At 38.1% G+C, this 19,394-nt stretch overlaps 1 protein-coding gene across 1 annotated transcript in view; it reads right to left on the bottom strand.

Annotated features, from left to right (window-relative positions):
• Positions 1 to 5,379: 5,379 nt before the first annotated feature.
• Positions 5,380 to 19,394, bottom strand: part of RNF43 (ring finger protein 43) — a 44,474-nt gene continuing 30,459 nt past the window's right edge. Inside the window, exons 4-9 of the mRNA XM_015817188.1 lie at positions 18,356 to 18,487; positions 16,157 to 16,258; positions 15,091 to 15,246; positions 14,099 to 14,201; positions 7,485 to 8,927; positions 5,380 to 5,423 (exon numbers count right to left, since the gene is read on the bottom strand). Coding sequence (XP_015672674.1) covers positions 5,380 to 5,423; positions 7,485 to 8,927; positions 14,099 to 14,201; positions 15,091 to 15,246; positions 16,157 to 16,258; positions 18,356 to 18,487 — 1,980 coding nt within the window. The remainder of the gene's footprint in view (positions 5,424 to 7,484; positions 8,928 to 14,098; positions 14,202 to 15,090; positions 15,247 to 16,156; positions 16,259 to 18,355; positions 18,488 to 19,394) is intronic.

Genomic DNA, 19,394 nt, shown 5'->3' with positions numbered 1-19,394 from the left:
CTGGTGACTGCCCCAGATTTGTCTTGCATAAGAGTTTTGATTAACACCAGCACTCCAAAGCCTCCATGAAGCTCATCCAGGGCTCATAGCACAACAGTAATGGGCTCCCATTGATGAACATACACAGGCTAATGCAATTTGGACCAATGTGGCTTTCAAAGCAGTCCCTTTGTAGAGTACATTCCAGTAGTATAGTTGATAATGGGGGCATGAATAACTGTAGCAAGACCCTCTCGCCATACATAGGTCCACAACTAATGCATCATGTGCAATACTGTAAAGACTCCCTGGCTACACCTCCCATCTGCTGTTGAAGAAGGAGCAGCAACTCCAAGTCTTGAAGTCAGCCTTTAGGGGTAGTGCTTCCTGACCACGAGGCAACGTTGGAGCCATACAGATATCCGAATGGACAAATAGGATTCTGTCCCATCCAGACCTTCAGCCTCTAGTCACCAAGACAAGACCTCAGTAGCCTTGCCAGTTTGGCCCAGGATAGAGATGTAAAGCTGAATGTTATGAACAGACTGATGCTGCTGCATCCTGAACTGATGTTTCAAAGGTGCTTTTTCAAAAGGCAACTGGACTTTGTTTTTCCTTCAAGATATTTCGCTTCTCATCCAAGATGATCATCCAATGAAGCTTCTTAAATGAGAAGCAAAATGTCTTCAAGGAAAAACAAAGAAAGTCCAGCTGCCTTTTGAAAAAGCACCTTTGAGATAACCATGACCTAGATGACTGAGAATCTCCATAGAGATCCTGAACTGATGGATAACCTCACACACTTGTTTCACAAAGGGAAAGAACCAACCAATGCAGCACAGCCACTAAGCCAACCACTCTTCTGCCACCACCACCTGGAACCCTGAGGAAGAAGCCATTGCAAAATAGTGTTCCCAATCACAAACTCTTGAGAATCAATCCAGGGTATAATAATCAATGCTAGTGGTGGCGCAGTGGTTAGAATGCAGTATTGCAGGCTAATTCAGCTGACTGCCAGAGGTTCAATCCTCACCAGCTCAAGATTGACTTAGCTTTCCATCCTTCCAAGGTTGGTAAAATGAGGACCCAGATTGTTGGGGCAATATGCTGACTCTGTAAACCGCTTAGAGAGGGCTGTAAAGCACTGTGAAGTGATATATAAGTCTAAGTGCTATTGCTATTATCTGCCACATATTTCATGTTTCCTCCACTGGAGGTACTACAGAAAGCAAGAAATCTTTCTTAAGATCTAATTGCTAGATTCCAACCCTAAGCAAAAATCTGGATTACCACAGCTTTAATATTCAATGGCTCTATAAATTTACCCATTAAATCCTGCCAGTCTCCAACCTTTCAAAATAAGAGTTGATCACAAGTGCATAATCACTGCAAAGAAGAAACAAAATGAGAACCTGGTTCAGATAGAAGATCAGGGTTATCAACTGATTTTGACCATATCCTGCAATGTATGGGAATTTTTTTCCATATATACCCCAATGATATGAATGGGGCAGCCTCATGGATTATACTGTTTTGCTGCAGTCTCCTATTGTCACAAAGTTGCTTTTCAAGAGGCCGGAATAAGCTAAGATTGTCTCTCTACAATCTAGGAAGTACTAAAGGAAACCCATTCAAACCATACCCAGATTTCCTTCCAGTGTTATTTCTCATGTACATTACAAGTCAACATATAAATATTTAAAAAAAAATATTTCTGACAAATAAACAGGAAGAGGCATCTCTTGAACTTAGGCACCCATGATTTTATACAGAAAAAAAAATAACAGCCACATGAACAGCTTTACACGTGGATAAATATATTAGCAAAATAAATAGGTTTGAGCATGTCCCCATATTCAAACAATTTCTCTCTTAGACATAAATATTTGGTTTTGCATATGTATATACATAAACATAATTTTTTTCCCTTTTGGTTTATAAAAGTACCCAAGTGCCTGAAAAGTAGATTCAAAAAAATAATTAAAAAGTATAAAAATAAAATCCTTATTCACATTTCAAAGGGTCTGAGGTTGCCAGGAGGAAGGAGCAGAACAACTGCAGCTGAAGAAGTTTGAAGGAAAAGGTGCTGAAAGGAAAAGAACCATTCAACGTGTTCTCACTGACTCACTGTTTCCCTGTAGAGTGAGTTTTTTTCATCCTTTCTATGGCTTGTGCTTTGACTCCAACTGAAACAGAACTACAGCCAAACTGGTGCCTAGTCTTCAGATGTTTTCTGACAGGTTTCAGAACATCTAAATGAGCGCTATTTTTGTTCCTGAAACATTTTCCAGTGCTTAAATCTAAAAATACAGCAAGGTTAATTCCAGTTTTTTTTTTACTGTCTCTTATAGTTGCCACTAAATTGCTCCATTTGAGGTACTCCCAGCATGCAAGAAATTGTGTATTGACCTGAAAAGACTAGTACTTTCCCCCAAATGTGTAACTTTGAAGTGTGAGAGAGGGGTTGGGGCCATGTCTTAAAGTCAGTGAGAATGAGATAATGGGACAGGGCTTTTTTCTGTGTAATTTTCCTGGATTTGTTTTTTTTTGGGGGGGGGGGAGGGCTGAGGAAGAAGAATCATTGTGAATGTAGGGTGCTCTTCCTGTTGTGCAGTATAGTAGAAAACAACCCACTGAACCTCATCAATAAAGCAGTGGTAGCTCCATAGAACACACAACCTGTGACTTGGGGCACCCCTTTATGAAAAGAACTGGTTACTCTGTTCCTGTTCTGTACCCAAGGGGGACGTAAATTTCTTCCAAAACAATGTAAGTCTTTATCCTGTGATACAACGCTGTGGTGCTTTTTAATACATTTTAGGACTGAGCCTCCTATTTTGCATAAACTTGATTAAATATGTTGTTTTCCTGCATTTACACCTACATGCCATGAATCTTCTTTATCCATGAATATGTCTCTAAGTTCACATCCAATTTTTGGATGACTGCTCATCAAAGGATGTACAAATCATCCATCAGCAATTTCTGTGGATTTTCAGGTTTGTTTTTTTAACCTGCATTAAGAAAAGCTTAAAATCAGACAGATCACTGATCTCTGTCTTATCAATATCACCTGTAATACTTCCTCAATTTAGTATTCTCCAGATGGTGTAGGATTATAGTCACCAGAATTCTCAGGCACACTACCATACCAGTACTATTAAGCCTAGGTAGCTCAGCAATTCTGATTTAAATCTTGGAAAGCACTACAGATCAGGGACTTTACCCAACTCATCCTGGAAGCACTATGGTTTGAATTTGCTACTTTTTGCATGCCAAACCTGCTCTTCCTCTTTCTACTGCCGGTTCATTAATATCACAGCTGCATATACCCTGATCGACACTTTTCTTACATTATTTTATCAAATATGAAATGAATAAAAATAATAAATTCCAAATATATATATATATTGAATTTCCATTAACCTTATAAAGTTTTAAAGATATATCTCTGACTCTGGCCAATTTGGTCCTCATTCATTATAGTTGCAATACATTATGAAGAAAGTGACAGTAATAAGCACACACCTCTTGATTTCCTTGCTCATCTCTCAAAAAGCCTGTAATCTCTGTTTAACCTTTGGCAGGTTCTTTAGAAAGGAATTATTTTAATCATAAATCATTTTCATTTTATGTCCCATTCAAAAAATTTTAGCCAAAGAGTGAATGTCTTTGCAATGCTTCAGGAATTAATGTTCTTATATATTCAGTGAGATTCTGAGTATATCTAAAATAAAGATTTATATCACTCTTTATGACAATTCAATTGATAGTTTCTCTCCAGAGAATCCAGGACTATTAGTTTGGTAAGCATGCTGATTATTCCCAGGCAGATTTAAGTCAGTGCATGGATCTACCTAAAATGCCAGAGTGTTTTAAATAAGAAAAATATCCATAGCTACATCTCTAATTTGCCATATTCACAACAGTACCATATTAATATCCCACTGCTTGATGTTTGACAATAGATTACATTTACCAATTAGCAACTTATCACAGCATTCTTATTCAGTTATGTCTCAGGATGTTTTATGCATACCAGTTACGAAACAGCTTGCCTTGTATTCACTCAGAGCAATGGGAAAAAAAGATACCTGAAAATATTAACTCTAATTCCACAAACGTCAGCTCTTTGTCTTTCACATGTAAAGTGCAGCATGACTGTCTTTAGACTGGAATTGTTACCTATTCACAATTGGATACCAAGGAGGAGGAGGGAGGGAGGAAGAAGAGGAAATAATATTGTGGGCTATGTTGTGTAGAGTAGCAGAGTGCTGGATGTGAGGATGAAAGAGCAGGGTTTAAATCTTAGATCAGGGCTACTCTGAGAAAAACTGAAATCTTGGGCCTATCATGGCAAAGACACTAGGAAATATCTGGGCATACCTTTTGGGGCTTTGGGGGAGGGGTGTAGTTTATTTTTTGACAATTTTAAGGAGCTAGGTAGAGATTCTTGGGTCCAAATCCAGCCTCTGAAAACACTTTCCCCTCCATATCAGTACCAATCTAGGGTTGAGGAGAACTGGGTTTTCGTAGTTAATAGAGGTGGTTAGCTTATGACATCCTGAAATATTCCTATCTACCATGTTTCAACTCAGTTTTCTAAATGGTCTGAAATAAAATAACCGTTAACTAGTGCTATGGGGTCTTTTTGCTGCTCGAGGATCAGGCATTTCAGTTAGTACAGACAATAGCTGTAATTCACAGGAAGCAGATTTGGAATTCTTCCATGCTAATATCTGATGTAGCAGACAGTATTCAAAAGGGAAGGAGATATGACCTTCTAGACTTCTTGGCAAATTGAGCTGTAACAACATTCCTATGAGGCAGAACCAGAGTGACCTCCAATACCCTCTTTGCTGAGAGTTTGGATCTTGCAAACTACATCTTGAACCAAGACTCACAGACACATCAGAAGAAGAAAAAAACAGCAGAAATAGAATGGAATAATTTCTCTGTCTAATTTCAACCTGCATATCATATATGCTCTTGGAATGGGGTGAAAGTGTAGGGTTGTTCCTGCCGTTCTATTTTGCAGTTAAAAAGCAAATGTAAATGAACTTTATGGTGGTTCTTTCCCCCCCCCCTAGAAATTTTAAATGATTACACTCCACTCTCCTTAAGGAACAACAATATGAACAGTAAGGATCCTCCATTGCAACAAATGAGAAAGTCTTCAAGATGGCAGCTTCCAAAAACAATGCAAGTGACATTGGCAGCTTATAGTTCTGACAGGCGGGCGACCACTTGTGGGTTGAATTGTCTGGACAGAAAATTTAGTAAGATTTATGTACTGCATTGCCAACAAAAGAGACATGAAGAGTTTGTAAGAAAGCCCATTCTCACTGAGTTTCTGGTCTCTTCTCTTAGGCTGTCTGACAGAGTGAAGTTCACCTCACATCAAACTGAATGTTCATACACATTGGGGATATCTTCTGTAGATCCTGTAATTAAAAAAAACCAAGCAACTAGATTGAGAAAATGGATCTCTTTTTATGTTGATCAACTGCAACCTAAATTGATACTGAGACTTACTGTAAATAAGTCCTACAAGTGAGATTACATCTTCCTTAGATTTGTTCTTACAAAGAAGTTGCAAAACAGATAAAATGGACACTGAAGACATGGCATTAGAGTAATGTCAAGACTGTTCTCATTTCGTAGATAGAAAATTAAATGAAGAGAATGCATTTATGGCATATTTCAATCCATTTTCAGGCACAATTCAAAGTCATAAATTTTTTGAAACCTGGGAATGTTAAGGTTATTCCTTTTCTTTCCAATTGTACAGTAAAGCTGTCAACATTATCAGAGGTAAGTTGGATTCTGAATAGCCATAAAGTTTGTTTGTCACAGTTTCCAAGGTTTAGGGCCATTCCTAGTGATCCAGTTTCAAATCTATCCACCCATTTTTGAGACAGCAGTAAATTATACCCAGTATTTAAACTGATTTAACAAACTCCTTGTTTCTGAATATCTCTAATTACCACGAAACCTTCCATCAATTACAGCACTTTTGTCATTGGTTTTGACAGACAGCTAGACCTACCAAATGTTGATATTTAAATTTATATTGCATACTTGATATTTGTTTTCTTCTTTGTTATATATTTATAATAAACAGGTAGTCCTCCACTTATGATCACAATTGGTGCTCAGAATCTCTGTCATTAGTGAGGCAGTCATTAAGCAAGATGCCATGTGACCGTTTCGTTTAGGGACTGCAATCCCAGCTCTCCTACTTGCAGTATTTAAGCGTCTGTGGGAGTTGTTAAACAGAGCCTGATCAGGTGGGGCAATCTTTCAGCACACTGAAGGGATGGCCTCAAATCTGACAAAAAATATAAAATCCTAGCCAATATTATTGCTCTGGAAGACTCAGAATGCTGGCGTTCACGAACATGTTTCCCTCCAGAAGGGCATACGATAGGGTTCACTAAAGTGCTAGCAAACAATATTCAGAAAGGTTCAGAAATGCTAGTGTTTGCTAGCATTTTTCCCTCTGTAGGGGTGAAGACAATGGTGTTCGCTAAAATGCTATCAAATGGCAGCATTCTGAGCTTTTCAGAATACTGGCGTTCATTAGCGTTTTCACCAATTTGAAGTCCATTTCTCCAGTGCACAGAGAGGAGGGGAATTCCCTTGGCATGCTGGGAGAACGGACCTCAAATCCGACATCCCCTTCACTTGCAATCTTTCCTTCCAGCTTCCCCACTGATGTTCTGAGGAAACTGGCAGAGAAGATTGCAAATAGCAATCACATGATTCCAGGGCACTTGGCATCCTGTCATGAATGCAAACAGGTTGCCAAATGCCCCAAATGCAGTCATGTGACTGGGAGGAGGGACAACGCAATGTTTTACAATGGTTGAAAGTTCTGAGGGCGTTGTGATTGTGAATGGCAATTAGACCAGCTGTAAGTCAAGCACCACCTCTGCTGCAAGCTACTTTATACAAAAATGTATACAAGATAAGTTTTATACAAACAGTAAGTTCACAGCAGAGGCAAAATTTCAGATGGAATAGCATAATTGAGTTGGAAGCTACTTTGTAAATCATTTAGTCCAATGCCCACACAATGTAAATGACTCTCCTATATCCATATCCACCGGAGTTATGCTTCCCTTATCAAAAAATGCTTTAATAAAAAGCTTTCCATTTTGCATACTTGGAGAGCAGGTTTAAGTGCTGATTCCTAGAGAGAAGGTGCAGGATGAGTAAAAAACGTCATGCTTGAGTTCCCACGAACTGAAGGCGTTGGCATCTTTGATCAAAAGTTCCCATCCCATTCATATTATATTGAATACAACCCTCTCAAGCCAGGATTGTATTTAAGCTCACTAACAAACTAAATTCTATTCCCAGAATTCTATGGGGGGAGTTCTTGACATACATTTTAAAGACAATTGTTACAAGGTTTTCAAAATACATATTGCAGATGGAAAATAGAGGTGAAATGATCCTGGAAAGTAAAGATATATGAGACTCTAAAGGTTCAAACTTACCCTGAAGGTTTTGCAGAACTCGATTATTGAGGTAAGAGCTTGTGTTGCTTCCTGTTGCATCCTTGTCTGAACATTCTTCTGGAAATGTGTGTTCACAATCCAATTGTTTCAGCGTGTCCCTCTTTTCCTGGGGCTCCATGGTAAAACATGGAGTTAGGCATTTTGATACCTCCGGCAATGCTGCAAAATTATGCGCAGGGGGACCGCCTACTAAAAGAGGTTGAATTTCTGGGGAACCTTGGTTTCTAGATAAACCACCAGGATGGCTAGCAATTCTGCATTCCAGAGTTCTGCTGGAGTCCTCGGGGGAAGTCTCAAGAGGACACTTCCATCTCCTTCTACCTGGATGGATTTGCACATGGTGTTTCTGAGTACCCCACAGTCCAATAGTTCCAGCTTGATTACTGGCTGTCATGCTAATATCAGACCCATCTGCCAAATACAGCTCAGTATGTCCTTGCCTAGAAAGGTCTAGCATTTGCATTTTCTCTGTCCTTTTTTGTACTGAGATGTTTTGTGATCCCACCTTTGTCCTGGAATATTTCATCTTGCGTGGATTAGACTCATGGTTTGGCCTGCCATTTGGACAGTTGGAAGGTTTCTGCCCATAATGGTGATGCCTGTGGTGATGGTGATGATAGTGGACATGATTACTGGCTAGTTGTGCTCTACTTGTTACCATTGTGTCTACTGACTGAAGCTGTGAATCCCTCCCAGAAGAAGAAGAATCTTGTTTGTTATCTGTGCTCAACTTCTCTGAGCCACAGAAGGTGAACGGATCATAATCACTGCTCAGGGAGCTATGAAAAGTAGAGCAACTGCCATGGATAGCCTGAAGACTGATGTCAGTACAATTCAACATGGAGTCACTGGAACTGCCATGGCAAGGACCTGAACTGGAATCACTACCAGGGCCATCAGGAAGGTATCCACTGGGTTCTGTAAGATAACTTTCCCCAGAACCACTACTGTGATGGTGGTGATGCCTCCCATGGCGAATTCCTCGATGTAAAGGAGCAGCATGATTTATCTGAGCTGCAAGGGGAGCCCTGAGACCTTGGCAAGATGGCTGGTGTTGAAGCAGACACAGCCTATGAGAGGCCAGGGCTGGCTCACACGCTGGTGACTCCAGCTGATGCTGTGAAAGTAACAGGCTTCTGCTGAGAGGAGCTTGGTGGCCACACCAAGGCTCAAAGCCAATTGGCCTATAAGGCAAGTAATGCATAGTTCCAAAATCCAACTGGGAGAGTTCAGGAGAGTGGAAGAAAGGGTGGCCACGAGAGCCCACTGAAGAGCAGTTCCTGGGGGGCATTTGGGGGACAGTTCGTGAGAAGTGGTACAAGGCACGCCCTGGTCGTTGCCGGAATAAATGAGGCCTCTGTCTAGATCCAGAATTGTGTCGGTCCTCACGAGAATGCCTAGATAAAGTAGGGGGAATCCGATCTGGAAAAGAAAATTAACTTTGAGCAGAGATGTAAGCCCTTGTGAATCCTAATCATGCAGTATGTTAATTTAAAAAAATTATTCTCTAGGACTAGCAGCCATCTTTTTATCTAAATGAGTTTCTAATGTCTCAACACGTGGAAGTAGAATGCAGGGTCTCACTGTGTTTTGGTAACGACCAACATCTTCAACTTGGGCAGCCAGATTCTCTTCAGCCAATCTGCTTTTTGATGAACTATTGCAGCAGTTTAACTGCAACATGTCTGGAGCCTCTAGTATGAACTCAACACTATAGTAATACAAACAAATGAAAGTTTATACTGAGCCAGACCATTAGGTCATCAATCTTAATATGGTTCTGTGCTGATATGTGATGCCTCTCACAATTTCAGCCAGGGGTCTCTCCCAGCCCTACCAGGAAATACCACAACACTATTAATCTGCAGCACTGCCTGAATAAATACCTGATAAAGCAGTAGCAGACAAATCAGCAAAGAACAAAACTGCTCTATCAAATTGGGAGCAGTTAATTTTACTAGTTTCTCAGCCTCCTTTATGGAAGCCGGATGGCTGTTTGCTTTTTTTTTTTTATATATATATAGTTTTAGAAAAGATAAAGAAAAATCTAGGGTAGTCCAGTCTAGGTTTATCCTGATCCTTTTCTGTCTTATCTATTCGTTCTTGAGGGATTCAGAACCAAAACTAATAACCAAGATGGTGTAACAAGAGAAACGCTATTTTTGCAGAATCATGCTACTATGCTGATCTTGTATCTAGCAATTGGAACAGAGGCTTAATCTTATGTTAATCTGACTTCCATTTGGTATGGAGATTTACAGTCTCAATCTTCCACCATCTTTTGGCTGCTTTAATGCTTAATTGGCAAGTGGAAATCTCTTTTGGCCTTTCTTCAGTTGATTATGAGTTTGAAATCAAGGCAAAGAAAGCAAGAATGGTCAACTGTCTAGGGCCTAAGTACAGCTAAAAGCCAGAATTATTTCTGACCCACAAGAGAGAGCTGGTAAGAAACTAACAGGAAGCTACATGGAGTTGCTTATCTATTTAATAGCCCATTCTCATGATTTACCACTTTCAGAAAGACTGAATTTGTACAGTAAAAATTGCAGAGTGAGGTGAAACAAGATTTTGAGATAAGACAGAGAATTCTTTGTATTAGAAAATTAAAATTAAAAGCCTAAATGTTGATTAATATGTAAAAAAGAAGTAGGCAGTTTGAGAAATCTGATAAATACACCACAGCCATTGAAACAGAATTGAAGTAAATATTCTATATAACATGACCAATTTACAGGGTCTGCTTCATAGAAATAATTTACTTTTTTTAAATATAATACTCAAGAAGATCAGTCTATAGTAGTTTTATAGAGAAATGTACACACAGAGATTAAAACTTCTATAACTGAGCGGGGTTCACATAGCTTATAGAGGAGCTATGTGAAAATACATCGGCTTCAAATAATCTGAATACTGCTGGGAAATATCATCTTCGTCTGCCATACAAGAAGACTGTTTCTGGACAGTCAAAGTGGATAAGAACAATGTGGGTATTGCAAAATGTGGGTGTTTCATTTTGCTGATGACTGGATTACAAAACTCAGGAATTTAAACTAATTCACCTATTGAGTATTACATTAGTCCAGAATCCAGGGCAACTTTGGGAGGAGGTGGGCAGCTTACAGTCTATGATATGAAGTCACATCCTGTCTTTACCTTGGCAAACAGGATTTTTGGAATGGTATACAAAGGTAGTAATATTTTTGGAACTGCCTTCACAAACTCTTCAGGAACACAGACTATTTAATACAGCTTGTTTGGCAGCAGAAAAAAAAAGATGTCTCATGAAATTTACTAAGGATGCTCTTTCAGTCTTTTAGTTAAGACATTAACTAAGTATAGAATGCTTTTTTAAAAAAGTTTTCTTTTGCTTTTCTGAATGCCAAGCAGAAAGGGATCATTCTAGGGGACAATACATTTGATAATCTGAGGGCAGCCATAGAGAGGACCTGCTTTTATTTTCTCTTTTTCATATTTTAATTTTTTTCTTTTTTTTCTTTCAAATGTGTATATTATTCAAAAATTCTAATAAAATTTAAAAAAAGATCTGTTTTTTAGTGTATGGCTTTCTCTGATCTTGCAGAGACTGCATCTTAAACAGAACTTTCTCCAAAAGTCCTAATAGTATACATATTTTGCATAATATAATCCCTAAAATAACCTCCTGCCAAGCCACGTAGGGTTTCTAAGTCATGTCCAACACTTTGAATTGGATCCAAACCTGACTGGCTATCAATAGAGCAATCACATTTGGTATTTCTCCCAACAGAAGCCTGAGCACTATATTCTGTGCCAACTGTTGCCTCCAAATTGCCTGCAATGGCAATTTAGTTACTGTTACACTTTTTAGTCCAAGAAATTAAATGAGATTCATTCAACAAAATGTAGGTGAGTTAATGAGTAGAGATCTTTTGTTAAATAATTCAGAATCTTTATGCTCTTAGATAGAATACCTCTGAATTCTAATGTCTGAGAACAACTGTGGAAGAAGAGTATTGTGCCCATCATGTTTGTGGAATTCTCAGAGGCATTTGATTGCCAATTGTATATACCTTTCCTCATTTTTTCTTTTCCCTTTTTTGTCTTTTCCCTTTTGTTTTTTCTTTTTCCCTTTTTCTTCTTGTTGTCTGGGGAGCCTATTGGATTATAAACTTTTAGTCGCAGAACTATTTAAGGACAGTGGAAGCTTAACTGTTGGTGATTTTCTTTGGAGAAGGCTCTATGGACTATTAATTTTGAATAGTAGGACCTCGCGGATTATAAATTTTCACTGAGCGATAATCTTGGATTTTGGACAACTGCTCTGGAAGTGAGCCTCACAAACAGAATTGGATTACAAAATTTCTTTTTTTTCTCTTCTTCTTTTCTCTCTTCTTTTTCAGGGAGTTTATTGGACTATAGAGACTATAGATAAGAACTACAAGAGTTATTAAAGACAAATTTAAATGATATATTGTGGTATTGAACATAAGATTAATGGTTTGATATAAGATGGACATCTGGGAAAAGTATTAAGAGTTAATAAAATTTTTTGGGGGGGGAATTAAAAATGAGTGTTCTGAATTTAGCTAAAACTGGCAAGAAAACACCCTCCATCTCTGCAAGCCCTGTGTATCAGAGATAAATTGAATCAATGTTTCAACAAGAAAAATCTAACAATTCCCAGATGCAAGCAATCCAAGAGGCAATCTCATCTCACAAAGAAGATACAAGGAAAAACCATGAGGAGACAAAAAAACAACTTTGAGAGAATGAATCAAGAAATTCATAACATAAACTCTCAACTAGAAAGCTTCCAATGGATGGTTACAAAGAATGAATAAAGGATTCAGAAAATAGAAGACAAGTCAGTAGAGATTGATCAGAAGATGGAAGATATAAAAAATGAAAATCAGAGGCTGATGCAGGCAAATAGAGAATTGGAAGACTCAATGGCAGTTTTGGAAATGGAAAAGGCATCTTATTTTTTAAGATTTCAAAACGTAATGGAGGACAAAGAAGAGGATCTCGTGGATTTGATGACAGAGCTATTGGCTGAAGCACTGGAAATAGGGAAACCGGAAATGGAAGGAGAGATAGACCAGATATTTTGAGTGAATTCAAGCTATGCGAGGAGAAATAAAGTCCCTAGAGAAGTGCATGTTAGATTTGTCAAAAGATCTATAAGAGATGAGATATTGAGAAGAGCGAGAGATGATCCTCTGAATTATAAAGAAAAGGAAATTGTAGTGCTGAAGCAGATCCCCAGGAGGATAAGAGATTCAAGAAGAGAATACCAATTCCTGACCAGAAAATTAACTGAAAAAGAAGTGAACTTCAGATGGCTGATTCTGGAAGGGATTTTAATTAATTAGGACATGAAAAGATACAGATTGGACACGCACTCAAGGTAATGGAATTTTATGACAGATACAAAGCTTTTTTGGAAGGAATTTCATGCAGCGAGAGAAGCAAAAAAAACAGGAAGAGATAGCAATAGAAGGAGCAGCCAAACCAAGGGAAGAAGAAGAAACAGAAAACACAATCATAGAAGAAGGGGCAAAAGGAAGAAAACAAAGACAGATAAAAACCACTAGGAGAATAAAACCTAAATATAATTGAAGAAGATGGAGAAGGAAAATGGAATTCTTTTGATGAATATAAATGGATTGAACTCCCCCACAAAAAGAAAAAAATGTTTTACACTACAAAAATTAAAAATGGATATAGTCTGTCTCCAAGAAACACATATTAAAAGACAACATTACAAACTGTTAGAACAACCAAAAATCAGGAAACTTCACTTCACACTAGCATAACAAAAGAAGAGACAATGAAACCCCAAAAAATCTATGCAAATGAAGAGGGAAGAATATTAATGGTGGAAATAATGATAAATCAAAAACAGATATTAATGGTAGCAATATATGCTCCTAATAACAAACAAGAATAATTTTATCAAAAATTACACAAAAAATAGTGGAATTGGAATATCAAAAAATTTGTTTAATGGGAGACTTTAATGCAATAATAGATGGAATGCTGGACTACAGAAGTAGCAAAACGGGAAAAAGGAAGGAATACACTACCTAAGTTTTCTTTAAAATGGCAGAAGAAATCTGTATACAGGATATATGGAGAGAAAAGAACCCCCAAAAAATCACAATATACATTTTACTCAAACAGGCACAAATCACGGTCCAGAATTGATATGATATGGATATCCCCTGAATTAAGCATGATTTTATATATATATACATATCCGATAAAGATGACTTGGAGAGGAGCTAAGAAAAAACTAAGATGGTCTCTGAATCAATCTTTACTGAAAGATAAAGAATTTATACAAATAGCAACAAAGGAAATGGAATTTTTCTTTAAAATAAACAAAAAAGAAGAGACATCGCTTCAAAATGTGTGGGATACAGCTAAAGCATACTTTAGAGGTTTGGCTATAACTTACATGGCGAAAAAGAATAAAGAAAAAATGCACTAACAAACGAAGTTAAAGGAGGAATTTATAAAATTGGAATCGGTATATACTGTATAGTCTTAGGACTGATCTAGCATGTCTGATTTTAACTACTACTCTCAGAGATTTTTCTGCTCACTCTTACCAACAATGTTGAACATGCATAATGGACATGTTTGGTGCTGCTGGAGCCAAGGGTCCACACACTGCCGATGGAACTCATGGGAACAGGTGATGATCCGTAGTTCCTGTAAAATAGGAAAAAGCAATGGGATGGGAAGCAGTGATCTAGATTCAAAGGAAGAAACAGTCTTGATTTGGGTAGGTCAGTCTCCTATTTCTTGTGGCGAATCTCACTGGAAAGGTCTGGTGGGAATGTGGTTAAATCTCTGAGCTTTAAACAAGTAGTGAGGTTTAGGAATCAAAGTCTTGTGAAAGTCTTGTGTCTCCCAAACCTCACTACTCATTTGAGGTTTCATATGTTTTTTATCTAGTCTAAGGGTAAAAAAAGTTACAAAATGGTGATTTATAAAGACTAAAATAAGATAGTTGAATGATTGGGAAGAATTAAAATAGGCATTAGTTCATAGTTACAAAGTTTTTTGACATTGCTCCTTCTCCTGTTCACAGGTGGGGCCAGACTGATCTCAGTGGGAAGGCAAGGGTGGTCAGGGTGATCCAACCAGCATTATAGCACACATATGCCCCTTTTTCTACATGCATTATATCATCATACTACCCAAAAGATTTACAGAACTTGCAGTACAATGCTGTTTTTCATCATGTGAAAAATGCACTAAAATGCATTTTAGATTAATTTTTCAAATTTATGTAGCCCTCCACATAACAAAACATGACTCTGGGTGGAGTACAACAAAGTTTTAAAAAATTATAATTAGATCCAATAATATATCCAAGGAACAGTGCACACCAAGGAACTCTAGAATATAGAATGCACATGTAAACAGCCATGTTTTTTTCATTTCATCCACAGATTGGCTAGACTTGATTTCCACCTTGCTCTAAAAACAGGAGGCTTTGGCATTCTTCTCACTCGCTATAGTCTACTGTGAAGGGCCTGCTTATTTGACCTAAGAATCTACATGAGAACTCCCAAACCCAGAAAAATATGCTTACCTGCCCCTCACAAAATTCTTCCAAGCAAATTGCACATATAGGAGGAGAACTGCAGGTGCTAACAGAGTCCCCTGTTGGAGCATGCCGATGGGGGCCTTGATACCTCCGTATGGCCAGCCGGTTGATTGCTTGTATGGTCGCTTCCTGCACATTTGTCTGAGGAAGAATGAGAAAATAGAGGGAGGAAATCTTCCAAGGCCTCACTTCCTGCACAGCTGATATGGGTCGCAACAATCAGCATTTCCTCTCAGTTTAAATAGATGACCAAGTTAAAGGGGTTTGTGGCAACCTAGTTCAACCAAACCTCTCTTGCTTAATGCAGGAAATTCTTTAGGGAGCTGTATCTTCCTACAGTGTGCTGCTAGACCATTGCTATGGCAACAGCAATGGAAACCCACCTATATAAAGTCATGAGAATTTCAGGAGAACCCTGAGAACTCTTGTAGCAGCACAATGTATGGCAAATATGGTTGGGAGGCTGCAGACAAGAAAACTCGATTCTTTGATCTGCTGCTGGGAAGCTAGGTTGAGCCAGACTAGGAGGAGAATCTAGCTTTCCTTGTACAGTAAATGAATATTACAGAGTTGTTGGGTATATAAATGTATAAATAAACAGCTAAACTCATCATGCGGCTACTTTTTCAAAATCCCCATAATATGCTTCTATAAAACCTCTTTACATGTCAGATCAAAATTTAATTGGGCCCATCTGTCCCAAAAGCCTGCCTGCCCTTGAAATAGAGCAACCTGCTGCTCAGAGTCTCCAGAAATGGAGTAATACAAGTTTAAGTACAATATTAAATAAAGTACTGTTAGAGGTTTGGAATGATACAATACCCAATTCTTGTGCTTTGTGAGTTTTTGGTGCCATTGTAAAATATGTGTCTGACATCCAAAACCTATAGTTCAAATTCCATGGGACTTAGGTTGCATACAAAGACTCTCATGATATTAATGGATCACCAGAACCCAAGTAAAATATTAATCATATTATCGGAGAGAGGAACATTTTCTGAAGGATTGAGAATGTTTGATATCAGATGGAGTACTACTAAACAATTCTTACCTGATTTCTGCCTGGCTGACAACGAGTGCGAACAATGAAGATTATAACAATGACCAGTACTGTACTGACAACGGTGAGGAGTATCCAAACATCATAGTCTGGCTGTTGGGAAGACCCAAGAGATTAGAGCTCTGTCATTCATTCCAATAGGCAACCTCACATGATATGCCAGAACAAATCAGTGTAGTGATGAAGCGACAATTCAAATCTCTATACGCCCATACTGGTTTACGTTATATTATCCTATAATTTAGTCAATAATTTGATTAAACCATACAATTTATCTGAGCAAGAAATCAAACAGTATCATGGTAACATGCAGTAGAAAAGTAAGAGACATAAATATTGCTAATGCAAAAAGGAGTAAAAGAGAAAAGGTTAGATTAAGCTGGAATAACTAGAAATTCCACATTAGAATATTAAGTTTCAGATGGTGATGATTAGGCAGAAAATAACAGAAATATGTAGAAATATCAAATATGGATACATATAACCAACATAAAAATAATACAGAAAAAACCATCTGGGAAGGAATTATAAAAATATAAAGGGGGATTAAGGCTAGAAATATGAGGGATATCAGCAGAGAAGAGAAAGGAAAAAGAATGAGCAATCTGAGTACAAAAGGAACAAACAAGGAAATAGGAATGAAACTATTAAGAACAAATCCTACTCCCAATCAACAGATTTACTACAGAGGGGGAATCTGATAATATTATAACTAAACAAGAATGCAATAAAAGCGCACACATTAACAAAGAAAAGACTATTAAGATAGGACTGAGTGGTTCTTGTGAGTAAGAAGCTTGAAAGCTAGACTGATAGGCGTCTAGATGAAAGACATCTAAGACAACAAATGCAGACAACAGGACATGAGGCAAAAAGATGATTGCAACAGGTCTATAACAAATAAGTTATTGAGCCACACTAGGAAGGTAGAATTATTACAGAAAGTGAAGGAATCTAGGTTTAGGGTTCTAGCTCATATAATCAAAAGAGCCATTTCTGGCACAGCAGCAAGAAAAAAAATCACCATAAACTGGGGTTGAAAAAAAGCATACGAAGATAATACAGGTATTCCTTGACTTACAACAGTTCGCTCAGTGTCTGTTTGAAGTTACAACAGCACTGAAAAAGTGACTTATGACCATTTTTCATAATTACGACCACTGCAGCATCCCCATTTACATTCGGACGCTTGACAACTGGTTCATATTTATGAAGGATACAATGTCCCAGGGTCATGTGATCATCATTTGCGACATTCTGACAAGCAAAGTCAATGGGGAAGCCAGATTCACTTAACAACTGTATTACTAATTCAACAACTGCAGAGATTCACTTAACAACTGTGGCACGAAAAGTAGTAAAATGGGGCAAAACTCACTTAACACATTTCTCACTTAGCAACATAAATGCTGGCCTCAATTGTGATCATAAGTCAAGGACTACCTGTACAAAAAACATGAAATATGCAGATTTGGCAATAAACTGATTTTTTTTTTTTAAATTAAAAATAAAACTGACATTTCCAAGAAAAAATCTCAGTTACATTTCTGTTTTGCTTCAAAAGTAAATGCCCAAAGCAGAGAATAAAGACATTCAACAAGTAGTTTGAGAAAATCCAGGACCATTAACCAAAGAAGCAAAATAATACCTGAAAGCAAGAGGGAAAAAAGGAGAAAGAATGAATCAAACTCTTTCACAATGCAAATCTGCACAGTGATGAGATTAGTGACATCTTTTGAGGGCTTTGATGGGAAGACAAAAAAATAGTTTAAATTGGGAATTACCAAGGTGCAGGTAAAAGAAGATGGTAGATAGATAAAACAAACAGAAACCTTCTTGAGAGCAGCTAAATGTAACCAAGGCATGAAGAAAGGATGAATACAAGATTATGAATATCAGCAGCATAAATATCACAAATATGCCTTGGCTAAATTTCCCCAGTCAGCAGTTTGTTACATCTAAGTTGGCTGGAGAGGGATTGGTGTTATAACCAAACACATCTGGAAGAGGAATTAATTTGAGAAAAGTTATCCTAAACTAAAGAGGGGAGAAAAATGCATAAGTTGTTTATGATAAAACAGAAAAAAATGAGGCTAGTTAAAGTATAGGTACACAATCAACATTACTGTGATAGTGACTTCAGATTTTCATTAAGAATTTAGGGAGGGAAAAACTCAGGTGCTTACTTACCCAAGTTGGCATTTCCTTCACCTCAATCTTCACATGGGCTTCACGGTTATTGTTCACCACTCTCATGAGAAGTTCAGCATTGTGGCCCCAGATCAGAACAACAGGATGACTCAGCCCTTGAGGCTTCCTCAACTGTGGAGAGATGGAATATAAGCTGGGCTCTGGGACCATTCTACAAACACTCATTTGGCTTTGGGAAAACATGGAAACCATTTCCTTAGCATGTTTCAGCAAAGACTGGATTCTTAAAATCTCATTAAGTCATATAGTATTGCCCAGAAAGCTGCTTGCTTAGTAGTCAGTTTAGTGATAAGACAATCCTAATGACCAGGTGAGACCATCAAGCTGCCTTGATGTCTAAAGCATGAAATCCAAATGATACTCCTTTCTGATTTAGCTACTGAGCCTTCATACACTGAGTTTGTTTAATGAATTGATAAGGCCACCCATCTATCCAATGAAACTCTGGACAGCAAACAAAAAACACAAAGTATCAATAGTTGTAACACACACACACACACAGAGCCCAGATCAACGTTTCCTCATTAATATCTTAGGATACCCATCCTATATATCTGTACACTGGAGCTTCAGAACTAACAGCCTGGCCTGAATGCCTGAAGGAAGAGTTAGTAAGATTAGGAATGATCCATATTTTGGGGCGAAGATGTTCCATAAGGCAGGCACCCTGCCAGAAAAGACATGCTTCCTAGGATCCACCAGGTGAAATTGCCTCACTGAGGGGACCAGGAACATGCCCATTCTACCAGATCTAGTGGGTCAGGCAGAAACCGTTGGGGAGAGGTGATCCCTCAATAACTCTGGTCCCATTCCATGCATCACTTTAAAAGTGATAACTAGCTCCTTGAAGTGCAACCAAAAGCCTACAGGAGTCACTGCAGAGCACATAGCTGTGTGTTATGTGGGTGTATCATGGTGCATGCAATTCTGCACGTGCCACTGCATTCTGGACCAGCTGATGCTTCTAAATACTTCTGAAGGCAGCTCCATGAAGAATGTGTTGCAACAGTCCATATGC

The sequence above is a fragment of the Protobothrops mucrosquamatus genome, unplaced genomic scaffold (genome assembly GCF_001527695.2).
Source record: "Protobothrops mucrosquamatus isolate PMUCROS unplaced genomic scaffold, P.Mucros_1.0 scaffold562, whole genome shotgun sequence".
Lineage (NCBI taxonomy): Eukaryota > Metazoa > Chordata > Lepidosauria > Squamata > Viperidae > Protobothrops > Protobothrops mucrosquamatus.
The sequence above is the reverse complement of the archived record's forward strand: the minus strand, read 5'-3'. Positions and strand labels throughout refer to the sequence as shown.